This window comes from Callionymus lyra, chromosome 6 (genome assembly GCF_982586985.1).
Source record: "Callionymus lyra chromosome 6, fCalLyr1.hap1.1, whole genome shotgun sequence".
Taxonomy (NCBI): Eukaryota; Metazoa; Chordata; class Actinopteri; order Syngnathiformes; family Callionymidae; genus Callionymus; species Callionymus lyra.
This window is the reverse complement of record NC_141823.1, coordinates 3,785,516-3,803,756: the sequence shown is the minus strand read 5'-3', so window position 1 is coordinate 3,803,756 and position 18,241 is coordinate 3,785,516. Positions and strand designations below refer to the sequence as shown.

Sequence of the window (18,241 nt, the reverse complement as noted above, 5' to 3'; positions counted from 1 at the left end):
TCACACCACAAATGCTGCACCTCCTCACACCACACATGCTGCACCTCCTCCCATCACACATGCTGCACCTCCTCATATCACAAATGCTGCACCTCCTCACACCACACATGCTGCACCTCCTCACATCACACATGCTGCACCTTCTCACATCACAAATGCTGCACCCCCTCATATCACAAATGCTGCACCTCCTCACACCAAACAAGCTGCACCTTCACACACCACACATGCTGCACCTCCTCACATCACACATGCTGCACCTTCTCACATCACAAATGCTGCACCTCCTCACACCAAACATGCTGCACCTCCTCACACCAAACATGCTGCACCTCCTCACATCACACATACTGCACCTCCTCACACCACACATGCTGCACCTTCTCACATCACAAATGCTGCACCTCCTCACATCACACAAGCTGCACCTTCTCACACCACACAGGCTGCACCTCCTCACAACTTACATGCTGCACCTCCTCATATCACACCTGCTGCACCTCCTCACATCACACATGCTGCACCTCCTCACATCACACATGCTGCACCTCCTCCCATCACACATGCTGCACCTCCTCCAAAAAGTCACACAACTGATGGTGCTCCTCCTCGTCATGTCACACAATCTGTGGAGCCTCTTACTCCTGTCAACACACATACTCCTGACAGTACTCCTGCTACTTTTAAAACTGCACCTCCTCCTCACACAACTTGCATATTTAATACTTCAATGTCTCCTCCTCTTCCTCACAACACATTTGATCCTCAAACAGCACCTCCTCACACTGCAAATTGTCTCCTCACGCACACACACTGCAGTGAGCCGGCTCCTCGCAACTCACACATTCCTCCTCCTCCTCCTCCTCCCAGCACAGCTCCTGCACACTCGTTTACCTCTCACTTGACACACAAGTTTCACAAACAAACTCACAAAAGCACACACTCTCTTCAAACCGGCTCCAGACATGACCCATGTCCCGCTGCACCTCCTCCTGTCCCCGCACGTCAGACCAAGAACCTCACCTGCCAGGAGCCCCCTGACTCCGAGGTCCCCGCACCGGACCTCATGGACCACCACAACCCGACCTCCTCCTCGACCTCCTCCTCGACCCCTGCGTCTGCTTCAGGCGGGGCTGAAGGTAGTGTTGAAGACCAAAGGAACAAGGTGTTGGAGGAGGAGAGACTAGAGTTGGAGCTAAGAGAGGATGAAGTAATAGATGAGAAAGAGAAGGTGGAAGATGAGGGACGGCAGGAGAAAGCGGAGGAGACTAGTGAGAAGGTGTGTCAGTCGGGTCAAACGGATGAGGAGAAGGAGGGAAGTAGAGCAGCACTTACACTGGAACCAAAGCTTTGTATCACGGACTCTTATTGTGAAAGAGACGGAGATACGTCCTGGAAGACGGACATTGATTGTCTAGAAATCAAAGTGACATGTTCTCAGAGTGGAATAGAAACCGAGGAGTCAAACTCCAGCCAGCAAGACTGTGAGACCGACCACCCTGTGGACTGTGAAATCGACACAATATCTAAAATACCAGAGGACTCTTATTGTGAAGGGAATATGTTGTTTCCTTCTCGTGAAAATGCTGCTTCAAGGTCGTGCGTGGAGAAGTCCAGCACCTCGGCCGACGAGTTAGGTTGTGGTGAGAACACACAAGTGGAGAAGTCAGGCCTGCAAACTAAAGGTACAAAAATTAGTTTCCTCCTCTCCTCCTTTTCCTTCTGTTCCTCCTCCTCCTCCTTTTTCAATGAATACTTTTATTTACAATGAACGTGCAAATATTCAATGGAATTAAACTTCCGATAGAAGCAGTCATTACGTCCTCCACAGCTAATTAAAATCTTGCGAGATCCAGACGAGGACTGAGGACGAGAGGATACAATGAGTCCAGCAGCTTTTAAAGCTGATGTTTGGACATATTTTGAACAAATGTAAGCAGTTCCGACTTAGTCAAGAGTCATGTGGTCTGTAAATACTACAACACCAGAGTCAAGTACTGGACAATACTACACATATATACTTGTTACTACACTATCACAACACCAGAGTCAAGTACTGGACAATACTACACATATATACTTGTTACTACACTATTACAACACCAGAGTCAAGTACTCGACAATACTACAAATATATAGTTATTACTTAAGTATCACAAAATATCCCAATATCTCCTCCTCCTCCTCCTCCTCCTCCTCCTCCTCCTCCTCCTCCTCCTCCTCCTCCTCCTCCTATACTTACTTCTTAAACCCATCCTCTTCATGCTCCATCTTTGGTTCACAAGTCGTCCTCAAACAGAACCAGGTCCACTGATGGACGAGCACTGAAGGGACTTTTCATTGCAGGTGCCAGCAGTGAACTACCTCCTCGCCTCCCTGACCCGGCGACTGAAGACTCTTGTCCCAAAACAACAAAACCCTCCAGTGCTGGACTGCTTGAGCTCTGCAAGTCTGGGTTTTTCAAAGTGCTGCTGAGTTCTGGTGCCATCCGTCTACCTGGTGAGAAAGATATCTATACTTGTTCACCCCCGACCCCACCTCACAGGCTGTGTGTGTCCAGGTACTAGAGACAGACGAGGCCGAGCGCTGCTGGTCGTCCAGTGTTCACACGACATTTGGACCCACCCGGACCTGGAGTCGACCCAGATCCTCCGTCTCCTGGAGTACTGTGCCTGCACACTGAGGTAGAACCTCCTTTCATCTGAAGGGTCAAGTAGTCAACGCAAATGTGTCCAAGAAACTTTTATAAGCTATAAGTCACGGCTGACGACATCAGTCACACAGCCATGACCGAAGTCAGGCACCGAAATCTTTGTTGCTTTTGGAGAAACGAGTTCAAAAATCTAGAGTTCATTTCAATATATATATATAAGTATAATTGTACTACCAGACAATACCAAAAGAGAACTGAGCTACTTCATTGAGCTTCAAAATTATTTAAAATACAGTATCAAGTGTGTGAAATTGAAAAAAGTATTCAAATATATTTATTTATAGATGATATAGATATAGAGTTATTTAAAAAAGCGAAGAAATTTTTTTTTTTTTAATTAACTTTATTCCTTGTGTTGTCTCAGGGTCAAGGTGACCCAAAGGTTTGAAAAATAATGTAATTGCTTTATCCCTTGTATTATTTCAGGGTCAAGGTGACCCGAAGGTTCGAAAACAAATGTAATTGCTTTATCCCTTGTATTATTTCAGGGTCAGGGTGACCCGAAGGCCCGAAAACAAATATATTTGAGGTATCCTTTGTGTTATCTCAGGGTCAAGGTTACCGAAGGCCCGAAAAGAAATGTAATTGTTTTATCCCTTGTCTTATCTAAGGGTCAAGGTGACACAAAGGCCCCAAAACAAATGTAATTGTTTTATCCCTTGTGTTGCTTTTACGGCAAGATGAACGACCTCCTTGACCTCCATAAATACACATGCAGTGGTTAACGTCAGGTTTTCGGTTCATGTTGACCCTGAGGTAACGCAAGGGTTAATTGAGACACCAAATGTTTTTAAATATCTTAATGTTACAATGTATTTTTATTATTAATGCAATTTTATCTCCAGTTCTTTTTTCTACCTTTTCTCATTCAGCTTCTTATTCTAAACCTAAATCACTAGTCGTCTCTCAGACTCGACTACTTCTGTCTGCAATAGTTTCATTCTTTTCTGTGCGCGTCCACCAGGAAGGAGGTGTCAGCAGCTGGACTGATGTTGCTGGCGGACGCTCGTCAAGCCCCGCCCCCTTCCGCTCTCCTCGGCGCCGCTCGCTCGCTCCGGGTGAGAGTCCAGCTGTCACTCAACAGTGTTAGCCGTCAGTCATGAACCTGAATTCACCTGAGTTCACCTGTGTTCAGGAGCGCGTCTCAGGCTCACTCCACACCGTGCTCCTGCTGGACGGCGACCTCCGCCTGGACAAATCTGCCGCGCCCGAGGTAACAACACGCGTTTGAACGAGGATCCTGGAAGTCGATGTTAATTCACCAGCGACATCCTGGTGTGCAGGTGGAGGTGCTGCGCTCTTTGAAGTCGCTCCATAAACTGGTAGAACCTCAGCAACTTCCAACAGACGTGGGCGGATCCTTCAAATTCAAGCAGAGAAGCTGGATTATCTTCAGGATGGTGAGACACCAACCAGAAATATATATTTTTTTATTAAAATCTTCTTTTAGATTTTCTAGATTTTGATCATTTCTATAATGAAAGGTTGAATTCGTTTTTATTGAATGAAAAAATTGTAAAACTTTCAACATGAAATGTTTTTTTACACATAGTTTGATACTATAAATGTAATAATTCAAAAATAATTTAATATTATTTTATTCCTATGCTGTGTCTCAAATCACATACTTCTCTTAGTACACTAGAAGTTAGTATGCATCAGGATAGTGTACGTACTAACTAGTAACTAATTCTCCACAGCTTCTTCTTCTAGTACTATTAAGGATGATTTCAAGCAGCTGTAGGAACACTATCGCCACCTGCTGGCAGCACATTTTGCAAGTTTGGAAAAAGAAATTAAGAAAAAATATGAGGATCGAAATATTCGCGAGATATTTAAGCTGGTATCAGCAGCGAAGACGTGTTTATCCTCCTACTGCTGCTGAAAATACACCTGTAAGTATAAGCATATATATATATATATATATATATATATATATATATATATATATATATATATATATATATGCATATATTTGACGTAACTTCCGTTTACAACGTCACTAAGATGGAGCCGTTTAGGGGAAATAGTGTCCATCGATCCATACTCAGTTTTGTGGGCGTTTAAGTGACAATTTAGTGTGTATGGAGCACTAAATATCGCGTACTATGAATTGAGACGCACTTACGCACTAAAGATACTAACTTTGAGTACGCAAGTATGCGATTTGAGACACAGTCACTAGTCTTTTAAATTCCATATAAAATGTTGGTATGATAGAGTCACCAGACAAAACCAACAGAGCACAGAGCTACTGGATCCAATCACACAACCTTCTGGGCAGAAATAACACTTTGTTCCGTCAGCGAATCGATCAACTGATGAGCCGCTGTGAAGATGTGATTCAACTTCTGAAGAAAACCATTAACGTTCTGGAGACGACACACACACCTGCTACTGCTGAGGTACTGACACACCTGCACGTACATACACACACACCTGCTACTGCTGAGGTACTGACACACCTGCACGTACATACACACACACCTGCTACTGCTGAGGTACTGACACACACTTCAACATGGTTCTCTCCCAGGAGGCCGAGCGGCTGCTGTCCCAGTGCAACGACCTGATGCGCGACGTCCTCGGAGACGGTCGTCTGGTCGCTCTGCAGCAGGACGGCGGAGCGTTGTTGTCTCAGCTCCGCAGAGACGAGGTGTGCGAGGCGGACGACTGCGTGGCCGCAGTGGACGCCGCCGCGTCTCTGTACGAGCAGGTGGACGAGCTGCTGCACCGCCTGGTGACGCTGTCCAACTGCAAGACGCAGCAGATCAAGTTCATCCAGGAGTTCTGGAGCCTCCAGCCGGGTTTCTTGCAGGTCAGTGTTCCGGACAGGATGATCCGATATCGATGTTCACTCACCTGTGTGTGTGTGTGTGTGTGTGTGTGTGTCAGGTCAAGTCGTGGCTGGACGAGGTCGGAGAGCCCCGGTTGAAGAGTCTGGAAGAACCAGAAGAGTCACTGGAACAAATGGTTAAGAAGCAACAGGATTTGAAGGAGTTCTGCACCGGCGTCCATGTAACTTGCGATCCTCGCCGTACGTCTCGAGTCCACCGTTGCTCCGGTGACCGTGTGTCTCTCTGCAGGACCAGTGTAAGCAGGGTCAGGAGCTGCTGCGGCGTCTGCAGCGCTTCAGCGACGTGTCGTCGGCGGACCTGCGGCTCTACGAGGTCGAGATCCACTCCTTCTGGTCCCAGTTGCAGAAGTTCTGCCAGCGGCTCAACGCGGCCGGACGCACCAACGAGAGGACGGTCGCTCTGTACCGCTTCTTTGACCAGGTGAGGAATATTTGAATGATCAAAGTACAAACAAGGTTCAGTTTGAATGGTAGAATATTAGTTATTCACTTATGTCCGGTAAATACCTACGTTTTAACATTAATGAAATGAAAAAAACCTGTTGGTTTCTTAAGATAAAAGAGTCTGAATTAGGGCTGCACGATATTGGAAATAAGAGCGATATTCGATAGTGGTTTCTTGAATTGCGATATCAATATTACTGCGATATTTTCTTCTTTCTAAAAAGGTAGCAGCGTGCACGGGCAGCCGCAAGTACTGTAGTGGAGGTCCAGGGTTTTAAGGAAGGAAAACGACGATATTTCCCTTTCGTCTATTTCAGCGCTTTAGTGCCGACATAATCGTAGAAAAAACTTATAACGCTCAGTCTCGCGGGACTTGCACTGGTTTTCCGCGTAATTGAGCGACATCAGAGAGGAGCCGCCGGCGCGTCGCGATATCACCAAATCAATTATAAATCCACCTCCTTGTACACGCACACATAACACTTTATAAATAACCTGATGCTAACAACTTAGCTCGTTAGCATACGGTGAAGACGGACAGGTTTGTTTGGAAGTTCATGATCTTATAAGAAAACAACTGAGATGAGATGAAAAGTTCTTACAATATGTTGCTTTAACAAAGTTGCTTCACTAGTGTTTGAGTAGATCATAAGTTAGTCTTACTTCCGTGTATATACTGAGCTAAGTCAGTGCGCCGCACAGTTCACAGACGGACGGAGACGTAAACGACAACGAGACATAGAAGTACAAATTGACAACATTACAGAACGTGACACTGATTTGTCAAAGTGCGCATTTCAGAAATGCTTGATTTATAAAATAAAAAAACTATAAATTATCGCACATGTTTCCCATATGCATATCACATGTGTCGATATCACGTTAATGATATTTTTTCAGTATACCGTGCAGCCCTGGTCTAAATCAACTGTATTTTAATGGAATGTTACATAAAGACATATTTATATTTATAGAGCACTTTTCCAGACCAGGGTCACAAAGAGCTTTATCAATCAAAACAATACGCAATAAAATATATACTTAAAAGATGAAAATAACACTGAGAACAAAACAGCAGTTCCAGAAAATCAAGGAAAAGCACAAATAAGAATATCTTAAGATGTTTCTTGAAGGAGTCACTAGACTCCATCAAGCGCAAAGAGATATGGAACAACAGTAGTGCCATCATTGATTGAAAATAGGGACATTGACAATAAAAAATATATATTTTATTTATGTTTAAATTGACAATAATACTCATTTAAATTATATGGAGGAGATAAATACGGACAGACATGTATATATAAATAAGGAAATACATGTATCCATTCAAAATGATTTTTTTACCGCTTTTATAATTGGTGCATGGTTTCTATTATATCTATTATATCTAGCAAATGTGCCAATGTGAAATTAACAGGAAGGAATAGACGAAGAGGAAATAAAGCCTTATTTATATGCACCTTTGTGTGCTTATTTATTTTCCCTCAGCCATTTAAACGAGTGTATTTATTAAGGGTGTAATATTGTAATGCCAATATATCACGATGTACCCGCGATACTGCGTCAATGTTATTTATTTAATATTTTCATTTTTGGCTTGAAAATTATATTTCAATAAATACCATAGTAATGTTAAGTTTGTTTGTTTTTTTCAATAAAGTGTGTATAAGATTAAAAATACATCTTTTTAAATTTGCAATTAACGCATACATAATGCGTTACTTTATGGGTTGCATATAGTGCAAGGCAATTATGGGATGACTGAGGACAAGAGGATACAGTGACTCCAGCAGCAGTTTATTTCTGTGTTGCATTTAAACTTCCAGCCGCTAGATGGCATCAGTCATTATGCCTGCACTGCTAAAGATAAAATCCTGCAAGATCCTGGCGATTACTAAGGACGAGAGGATACAGTGAGTCCAGCAGCTTTTAAAGCTGATCTTTGGACATATTTGGTTTGAAAAAAAATGAAAGCAGTTACGACTTCGTCAAGAGTCATGTGGTCTGTAAATTCTGCAACACCAGAGTCCAGTACTCGACTATACTATACTCAAATTTCCCTTTTTTCCCCGAAAAATGAATCCATTTCCCGATAATTGGATTCCTTCCATTCCATACTCGGATGGCACAACTAGTTTGGGGAACCAGACTCGCCACCTGATGCTACCTCTACTCAGTGAGAAACACTGGAAGTGAATTTGTCTTCGGTGGCTCATGTGTTCCTTCTCATCCTGGGACCACAATGGAGAGTGCGTGACCTTGTCAGGCAGAAGGAATGTCCACATTGGGCTCATGAACCAAAAGTATTCCGGGGAATCAAAGCAAGAGCTTCTGTGATTAGCGGGATGTTGAAGAACTCTTTACTTTTCTGACCGAGACATTCCACGAGTCCTCATCATGGAGGAGTGTTTGTTTAGTCCAGGTATCGCTCCAGTGCCAAGTTCCCCCCCTTTCCACTCCTTTGACAAAGTCTTTGTTGCTGTGGTGACGCCCCTGCCCCCTTCTGGGACCGCCCATCTGCCATTGAGTCTGTGGAAAGGGAGGAAGGGGGGGGGGGCAGTGTGTGTGGTCGGAATGCCGCTTTCTGCTCACTTCAGTCAGACCGCCGCTGTCCAAGAAAACACGAGGTAGAAACACTTTTCTTGCTGTTTTTGTGTGTCCGTTTGTGTGGCTGAGTGAGTGGGTCCGTTACAGTCAGACTTGAGCGTCGCTCACTTGTTGACAGTCACCGTGGAGGTGAATCCTTGTCAAACTTGTTTATTTGACTTGATGAAGAACCTTCTGTTGGTGTCAAGTCAGCATTTGTGAATCAAGTCCAGTGTCCAGTCTAGATGTGTTTTAGTGTCTGTTGTAGATGTGTTTTAGTGTCCAGACTTGATTTGTTTTAGTGTCCAGTCTTGATGTGTTTTGGTGTCAGTTGTAGATGTGTTTTAGTGTCCATACTTGATGTGTTTTAGTGTCCAGTCTTGATGTGTTTTGGTGTCAGTTGTAGATGTGTTTTAGTGTCCATACTTGATGTGTTTTAGTGTCCAGTCTTGATGTGTTTTGGTGTCAGTTGTAGATGTGTTTTAGTGTCCATACTTGATGTGTTTTAGTGTCCAGTCTTGATGTGTTTTGGTGTCAGTTGTAGATGTGTTTTAGTGTCCATACTTGATGTGTTTTAGTGTCCAGTCTTGATGTGTTTTGGTGTCAGTTGTAGATGTGTTTTAGTGTCCAGACTTGATGTGTTTTAGTGTCCAGTCTTGATGTGTTTTAGTGTCTGTTGTAGATGTGTTTTAGTGTCCATACTTGATTTGTTTTAGTGTCCAGTCTTGATGTGTTTTAGTGTCTGTTGTAGATGTGTTTTAGTGTCCATACTTGATTTGTTTTAGTGTCCAGTCTTGATGTGTTTTGGTGTCTGTTGTAGATGTGTTTTAGTGTCCAGACTTGATTTGTTTTAATGTCCAGTCTTGATGTGTTTTAGTGTCTGTTGTAGATGTGTTTTAGTGTCCAGACTTGATTTGTTTTAGTGTCCAGTCTTGATGTGTTTAAGTGTCCAGTGTTGATGTGGTTTAGTGTCCAGACTTGATTTGTTTTAGTGTCCAGTCTTGATGTGTTTTGGTGTCTGTTGTAGATGTGTTTTAGTGTCCAGACTTGATTTGTTTTAGTGTCCAGTCTTGATGTGTTTAAGTGTCCAGTCTAGATGTGTTTTAGTGTCCATACTTGATTCGTTTTAGTGTCCAGTCTTGATGTGTTTAAGTGTCCAGTCTTGATGTGGTTTAGTGTCCAGTCGTGATGTGTTTTAGTGTCCAGTCTATATGTGTTTTAGTGTCCAGTCGTGATGTGTTTTAGTGTCCAGTCTAGATGTGTTTTAGTGTCCAGTCGTGATGTGTTTTAGTGTCCAGTCTTGATGTGTTTTAGTGTCCAGTCTTGATGTGTTTTAGTGTCCAGTCTTGATGTGTTTAGTGTCCAGTCTAGATGTGTTTTAGTGTCCAGTCTAGATGTGTTTAGTGTCCAGTCTAGATGTGTTTTAGTGTCCAGTCTTGATGTGTTTAGTGTCCAGTCTTGATGTGTTTTAGTGTCCAGTCTTGATGTGTTTTAGTGTCCAGTCTTGATGTGTTTTAGTGTCCAGTCTTGATGTGTTTAGTGTCCAGTCTTGATGTGTTTTAGTGTCCAGTCTTGATGTGTTTTAGTGTCCAGTCTTGATGTGTTTTAGTGTCCAGTCTTGATGTGTTTTAGAGTCCAGTCTTGGTGTGTTTACTGTTCATCTGTGAGTTAGTGAGGGTCCATTTTATACAGTGTGTGTACTTATGCATTTGTTTTTCTGTTTTTATTCTAGATCTGTTGTGTCCACTCTGTGTTTAGTCTACATCTACACCACAGCTCATATCCCCGGGGAAACTGTTTGCTATTTCTAGAGCTTATTTGTATATAACCTGTGAATGCATTTTACTAATACAAGACACATATTAACAGTTAATTTTATGTTGGTCACACTTTTGAGAGTGTGCCTGATCTTTATTTGGTCTGGTCAAGGTCATTTGTGGTAAACAAGAAGAAAAAAGTCTCATCTGCAACTACTGTCTGAAGGACCTTTGTGAGGATGTTTGTTCGGGACCTGTCGTCACATGAGTTTAAATCTATTAGGTTCAGTTTTTTCTTTGGTATTTGCATCTTGTCTTCTTCTGAAATGAGTCAAAATGTCTCTGAGAATTGAGTTCAGTGGTAAATCTTGACTAGAGTCCACATCAATGTCTAGTCAAGATCTGGGTTTTCTTTCTGCGACCGCGCTTGTTTGTTGCAACATAGATCTCAACGTGTTTTATTAGTATTTTTATTAGTGCGTTTCTGGTCGACATTAGAGTTTGGACCCGGACTGGTTCTGTTCTGGTTTTGAGTCTGGATTTGCGGCTCCATTCATTCGTGTCATTGATGGATTCTTGTCTTCATTGGTGTCGACTTGAGTATCACACAGTCTTGGCAGGCTCGTGGCGGTTGTTGTGTCATCGCTCTCACTCTCTGGCTCCGCCCCCTCCTCGCCGTGACACGGTGACTCACGTCGACCGAAGCTTTCCTGGCGGTTCGGATTCTTGGGATGTTTGTGAGTCAGTCTGCGGCGAGTGCCGACCTGCTCGCCGTCACTTCTGACCCGGGGCCTATGAGCGCGAGCCCGGCTCGTCCTCCGGGCGGTCACGTGACCCAGACCCCGGTCACGTGACCGGGCCTGAGCCACGAGACGGAGCTGTCACTCAACACCAGCAGTTCTGAGTGCAGAGAAAACCGAGTTGAATAGTTGAGATCCGTGTGGCGCCGCTCTCGTCTTCTGTCGCTCGTCCTCTCAAAGACGTCTCTCCATCACTTCCTGTCGTCATCCTTCTCTCTCACAACTCTATCTTCTTTCTCTCCCTCTGTCACTCAAACTGAAGCTTCCCAACAGCTGATCTTCCTCTGCTGGATCAGAACCTTCCCCTTTAACGTCCCACCACCCCTCACTCTCTCCCTCCCCCACCTCCCTCCTGCCCTCACTTGTTCCCCTCCACTCCCCCCCTCTTACTCATTTTTTCTCTCCCTCCACCTTCTCCGCCCGCAGACCTTCAGACTTGCACAAACTAGAACCCTCGTCCACACTCCCCTCCTCTCCCTCCTCCGTTATTACCTCCCCCTCATGTCTCCCTTCCCTCACCTCTTTTTTTTAGACCCAAAGGCAACTTCTCTTGATTACAACTTGTTTCCATCTTTTTCTTTCTGGGTTTTTTTGTTCTTCTGGGATTATTTTCATGAAAAAAAAGGAACATATTTTTTGCTGTTGGTTCTTATTCAGCTTCTCTTCTCTTGTCCTTTCGCTCAATCGTTCCCCCTTTCGTTGCTCGATCATCTTCTATGTATGGATCTCATTCAGTCTTAACGTATATTCTTTCTTTTCTTTCAACTCGTTTCTTCATTGTGGTTTGAGTCTTCTTTGACGTCCTGCTTTTGTCGTGTTTTGTGTCAAAATCAAATATTAAAACTGAAGGTTGAAGTTCAGTTTGGCAAGAAGAGTGTCTCTTTTGTAGACGTGTCAAAATATCAATACACTTAAATGTGGCGATATTTTTTAAAATGTATATAAATATATATACATTTCCAACCAACATTCAACTATTCCCAGTGTTAATTTCCGTGTTGCATTTAAACTCCCTGCCACTAGATGGCAGCAGTCACTACGTCTCCAAAGACTACGTCTCCACTTAAGATAAAATCTTGCGAGATCCTGGTAATGGCTGAGGACGAGAGGATACAGTGACTCCCTGCAGCTTTTAACGCTGATGTTTGGACATATTTTGGTTAGAAAATAAATGAAAGTAGTTACGACTTCGTCAAGAGTCATGTGGTCTGTAAATACTACAACACCAGAGTCAAGTACTACACAATACTACACATATATACTTGTTACTACACTATCACAACACCAGAGTCAAGTACTGGACAATACTACACATATATCCTTGTTACTACACTATCACAACACCAGAGTCAAGTACTGGACAATACTACACATATATCCTTGTTACTACACTATCACAACACCAGAGTCAAGTACTGGACAATACTAAACATATATCCTGGTTACTACACTATCACAACACCAGAGTCAAGTACTGGACAATACTACACATATATCCTGGTTACTACACTATCACTATATATCCTATCGTTGTCGTGGTAATTGTGGATTTCAATAAAGATAAATCAACCTTAACAAAACAGAAACTAAGCCACACTTTAGATGTTCAACTAAAGTTAGTGAGTTACTTGGTTCCATTCAAAAGATTTGTGTCAAGAATAAAGAACCACCAAAGAACAAAAACGGTTTCAAACACTGTTTAAAATCACACGGTCCATCACGTTGGCATGGTTTGTTTAAAATGTGACATGTTTTATGCTTTTCTGCTCTTTTTGTTTAAGAACTTTGTTTGCTCAACACATTATTCATTATTCATCAAACCGTTTACGTCCTCGTTACCTTCCTCTTCTTTCCTTTGCTTTCATGCTTTCAGAACATTTCTGTGACTTTTTTTGATCGGCTTATAATTTAATACTAATACTTTTGCTCAAGTTTTCTTTCGTTCATTAACTTTACTTAACTTTTTTATACTATTTTATTTTAGACTTTCTTCGAGACAAAACACACATACACACATACACACATACACACATACACACATACACACATACACACATACACACTGACACAAAAGAAAAAACGGAGGCCAAAAGTTACGAGTCCGTCTGTGAAAAAATATAGTCCAGGAAAGTTTTCGACATCTAAAAAAAACTTCATTTAATTTCAAGCAAATATAAAAAGGAGGGACTTCTTTGTTCCAACACTGAAGAAGGTTTTTTGCTAAAAACCATTCCATTGAAAATGACCATTGTCTTCATCGTTCAAATGTTGCATTTGTTGTGAGGAACCAAAAAATGTCTGTTCCAGGATCAGCTAAAATTCTTAAAATTCTCGAGATATTTCAAAACGTAACCGTTAGACGCATGTTGGTGATGTAATGTAAACGTATCAACTACATTTTCTTAACTATTCCATGTTTATATCATTACACTTGAGTGTTTGATGGTTACTTTTGGGATGTTTTTAATTATTTGAATCTTAAATTGTTGCTGTTCTCTCTGTAAAAATGTCACTCCCTTCTTTCTGAGCTGGACTTCTTTCACTTGAATCCTTTTATCTTCTCCACTGTCTTGGATCCTTTACTATCTTCTTTCTCTCCATGTCTAAGTCCATTTGGATATATTTATTTTTCTATTTTACTAGAACTCTTCACATTATTCATTATATCTTTACATTCTTTAAATACCCCCTTAAACTATTTTGGTGGCCTTCAGTGGTCATGTTGAGAGGTTCCATGTGAAGTTAATGAATCTTCGACGGTCACATCCCAGCAGAAGTCGAACGAGACTTGTCTCCACGCGTGTGTTTTGCCTCAGTGATCCTTAAAAGAGATTAGCTTGTTGATGTGTCTTGATCACCAGCCGGTCACTTCCCACGCACACACACACACACACACACACACACACACACACACACACACACTGACCCAGTGGCCTACTGTAGAAGTGCGATGGTCCGTACGGTTCCGCCGTCGGACAGCTGACCTGTGCTGTCAATGTCAGAACAATCTGAAGTGAACAAAAGAATATTAGAGAGAGAAACGTTGTTCTCTGTGGAGGACGAGGTTACAGTGGATCACACTCCAGAGATCTTTGTTTACTTCGCGTCAACAACACTGTCTGGAAGCGAGTTGAGGGTTTGAAAACAACAGGATTACAAGGTGTGGAATCTTGAAGGAAATGTAGCGAATTATTACAGTTTCTCAAATAATCAATTAGTATCATTTTGTTTTTTTACTTTCATATACAGTATATTTTGCACTTCAATGGTTTTAACTGTTGCAGTGATGAAGTAGATCAAGGAAACACATTCAATTCACATAAACTTCACTGTAAAACAGTCAAAAATAAACTTGATTACTTTTGACTTGATAACTTGACTCTGGTGTTGTGATAGTGTAGTAACAAGTATATATGTGTAGTTCTGTTGAGTACTTGACTCTGGTTTTGTGATAGTGTAGTAACAAGTATATATGTGTAGTTCTGTTGAGTACTTGACTCTGGTTTTGTGATAGTGTAGTAACAAGTATATATGTGTAGTATTGTCCAGTACTTGACTCTGGTGTTGTGATAGTGTAGTAACAAGTATATATGTGTAGTATTGTCCAGTACTTGACTCTGGTGTTGTGATAGTGTAGTAACAAGTATATATGTGTAGTATTGTCCAGTACTTGACTCTGGTGTTGTGATAGTGTAGTAACAAGTATATATGTGTAGTATTGTCCAGTACTTGACTCTGGTGTTGTGATAGTGTAGTAACAAGGATATATGTGTAGTATTGTCCAGTACTTGACTCTGGTGTTGTGATAGTGTAGTAACAAGTATATATGTGTAGTATTGTGTAGTACTTCACTCTGGTGTTGTAGAATTTACAGACTGCATGACTCTTGACGAAGTCGTAACTACTTTAATTTGTTTTCAAACCAAAATATGTCCAAACATCGGCTTTAAAAGCTGCTGGAGTCACTGTATCCTCTCGTCCTCAGTCATTGCCAGGATTTCGTTCTTCCTTTAGCTCTGTAGGGTGCAATGACTGCTGCCGTTTAGAGGCTGGAAGTTTAACTGCTTCACAAAACGAAAAAAAACAACATATATTTATATCTTAGTTGTAAACTTTACCGTAAAAAAACTACTGTATGATAAAAAAAGAAAACCCCAAAAAATATATGTTGAATATTGATACCACATTGTGGAAAAGAAATATTGCTATATAAGTGTATGGATTGTTTTCTAACACCTTTACAACTTAACATTTAAAACATCTCCTCCTGCAGGCGTATGGCTGGTCACTGGCGGGAATGCGCCACCTAGCGGCCATCAGCATGGAGGAGTGCTCGCTGCCCGACAAATGCCAGGCGGTGATCGACGGCCTGGAGGAGTACCGGCTGCAGCACCCGCCCATCCTGGACTCGCGCTTCCAGGAGATGAAGGCGGCGGCGGAGGAGCTGCGCGGCGTCCGCGGGCTCAGCCAGCTCAGCTTCGCCTGGTCCAAGTGCCAGGAGACCCGGAAGATGTTCGACAGGAAGATGGAGGCGGCCATGAGGACCCGGGCCTCCGCCCACCGCCGCCTGTCCGGCTCCACCCAGAGGCTGGTGTCGGACGCCGGCCTGAGCCCCGACTTGGATCACAGACTCTCTTCTTCGGACTCTCCGCCCGGGGTCTCCTCCCAATGCTCCCCCAAAACCTCCTTGGACAGACTTTCCTCGCCGAGACCCTCCTTTGAGTCCTCCCCGAAAGTCACCCCCAACTCCAGACTGTCCTCCGAGTCGCCCCAGATCCACGCCTCCAGAAGGATCTTCTCAGGACTCCGGGGGGTTCTGGAGAGGATACCGAGTCTCCCTGAACACGAGAAGACCCCCCCGGTCTCCTCCCAACACACCCCGCTCCTCCGACGCCTGTTCCGCACCTCCTCGGAGGAGGCGTCCATCTGCTCCTCCACTCTCAGCCTCAACTCCTCCTCGTCCTCCTCCTCCCTCCAGGCCAACAGACGGCAGCATCTCAGGAAGACGCAGAGCTTCGACTGCCCGCCCACGCCCGACACCGCCCGGTACCAGCCCAGTCCGCGGGCGCTGAGCGAGCCGGCCCGACGCGGCAACACCGGCGTCTTCATCAAAGGCCTGGAGGTGAGCAGCACCGAGGCGGCGGACCGCACGCTGTGCCCCCGCTCAGGGGCTCACAACTGGGCCTCACCGGGGCCGCACACGCCCGGGACCCCCAGGACACCCAGCACCGCCACAGCAGACCCACGACCCAGAGGAAGGTGAGTCGCCTGGAGATAGACGTCACTTTCTCCTCAAGGGAGTTATTGGACGTTTACATGGAAGTATATCAGTCTCTGTCGCGTGATTGGCTGAAAGTTGGATCCAGTAGCTCTGTGCTCTGTTGGTTTTGTCTGGTGAGTCTATTGTACCGACATTTTTATTGAATTTAAAAGACTATGAATTCAAAAATATTGAATTAAGATCATTTATTTTTCAATTATTGGAATTAAAATATCAAACTCTATGTGTAAAAATATATATATTTTAAATTCAATTATTTAAAAAACTCTAGAAATATAAATCTACCTTTCATTAAAAACATTAGTAGTTAAAAACTTAAACAACATTTAAATCTATTATCAATGTTCTGATGACACTGATATACGTCCATACATATGACCAGCAAAAAAATGTAATACCCCTAAATAGATCTATTATACAAACTTTAATTGAGGTGTAGATGTTATATTTCAGAGTAGATTATATAGTATTTATATATCAAAAACATTTTCCAGTCTTAATATATCATTAAAAAAATGTAAAAATGAAAATGTAAAGATAATTCAAAGAATTAATTTTGTACATCATTGTTATCAGAAAATGTAATGGTAAGATTAAGCATTTATTTTTATTAGACAAATTAATTCTATAATTTTTATGCTAAAAGGTTGTATTTGTTTTTGGGAATAAATAGTTTTTAAATTCCCCCCAAAAATGTTTTTTGTGGGTGTATTAGCCAGAAAATGTAAACATTGTATTGTGGCATGTAAAACTGACATAAATCATTTGTTGTATATAAAAGTATATATTTTAACAAAATTATTATACAAACAAAAGACATTGAAAAGCAGAACTTTCAATTGAGTATATTCATATTTATGCAAAAATGTAAAAACAAAAATAGATAATTATAGATAATAAATTGTATTTATTAGACACTTGAGTTAACATTTTAGATGCTTGAAGAAAACGTGTAGATCGTTTTCAATTGACGTGGAACCATGGTGTCAGTGTGACACCTGCTGGTCAAAGCAGGAACTGCAGGTGTCAGTGTGACACCTGCTGGTCAAAGCAGGAACTGCTCGTCACGATGTCTCCGCCCGCAGCAAACTGCGCCACATCGTGGACGAGATGGTGACCACGGAGCGCGAGTACGTGCGCTCGCTGCACTACATCGTGCAGAACTACTTCCCGGAGGCGGAGCGCGCCGACGTGCCCCAGGACCTGCGGGGGAAGCGCTCCGTGGTCTTCGGGAACCTGGAGAAGCTCCTGGACTTCCACGGCCAGTTCTTCCTGAAGGAGCTGGAGGTCTGTCAGAAGCATCCGCTGCGAGTCTCTCACTGCTTCCTCAGACACGTACGTGCGGCGGCGGCGTCTCCTCCAGGTGTGTCGCGCCCTGATGACATCATCACGTGTGTGTGTGTGTGTGTGTTACAGTCGGAGCAGTTCGCTCTCTACGCGCTCTACAGCAAGAACAAGCCCAAGTCCGACTCGCTCCTGGCGGCTCATGGTCTCTTCTTCAAGGTGAGGCGACCTCAGCGCGACCTTGACCTTGACTCACCCCCCTGACCCCCCTCAGAGGAAGCAGCAGGAGTTGGCGGACAAGATGGACCTGTCGTCGTACCTGCTGAAGCCCATCCAGAGGATGAGCAAGTACGCGCTGCTGCTGGCCGACATCATCAAGGAAGTGGGCGTGGCCCAGGAGGCGGAGCTTCCCTCGCTGCAGGCCGCCAGCGACATGGTCAAGTTCCAGCTTCGCCACGGCAACGACCTGCTCGCCATGGACGCCATCAGACACTGTGACGTGAGAGTTCACACCTC

The 18,241-nt window shown here is 43.3% G+C and overlaps 1 protein-coding gene across 1 annotated transcript in view; it reads left to right on the top strand.

The window, feature by feature from the left end:
• The window catches only part of LOC148076208 (uncharacterized), a 34,116-nt gene that overhangs the window by 10,985 nt on the left and 4,890 nt on the right, over positions 1-18,241 (top strand). Inside the window, exons 2-15 of the mRNA XM_087793051.1 lie at positions 1-1,685; positions 2,347-2,499; positions 2,561-2,684; positions 3,678-3,771; positions 3,849-3,926; positions 3,997-4,113; positions 5,020-5,118; positions 5,250-5,531; positions 5,609-5,731; positions 5,800-5,991; positions 15,434-16,419; positions 17,527-17,776; positions 17,858-17,944; positions 18,000-18,224. The exon at positions 1-1,685 is cut by the window's left edge and continues 2,003 nt beyond it. Of these exons, the coding sequence (XP_087649177.1) occupies positions 1-1,685; positions 2,347-2,499; positions 2,561-2,684; positions 3,678-3,771; positions 3,849-3,926; positions 3,997-4,113; positions 5,020-5,118; positions 5,250-5,531; positions 5,609-5,731; positions 5,800-5,991; positions 15,434-16,419; positions 17,527-17,776; positions 17,858-17,944; positions 18,000-18,224 (4,495 nt within the window). The remainder of the gene's footprint in view (positions 1,686-2,346; positions 2,500-2,560; positions 2,685-3,677; positions 3,772-3,848; positions 3,927-3,996; positions 4,114-5,019; positions 5,119-5,249; positions 5,532-5,608; positions 5,732-5,799; positions 5,992-15,433; positions 16,420-17,526; positions 17,777-17,857; positions 17,945-17,999; positions 18,225-18,241) is intronic.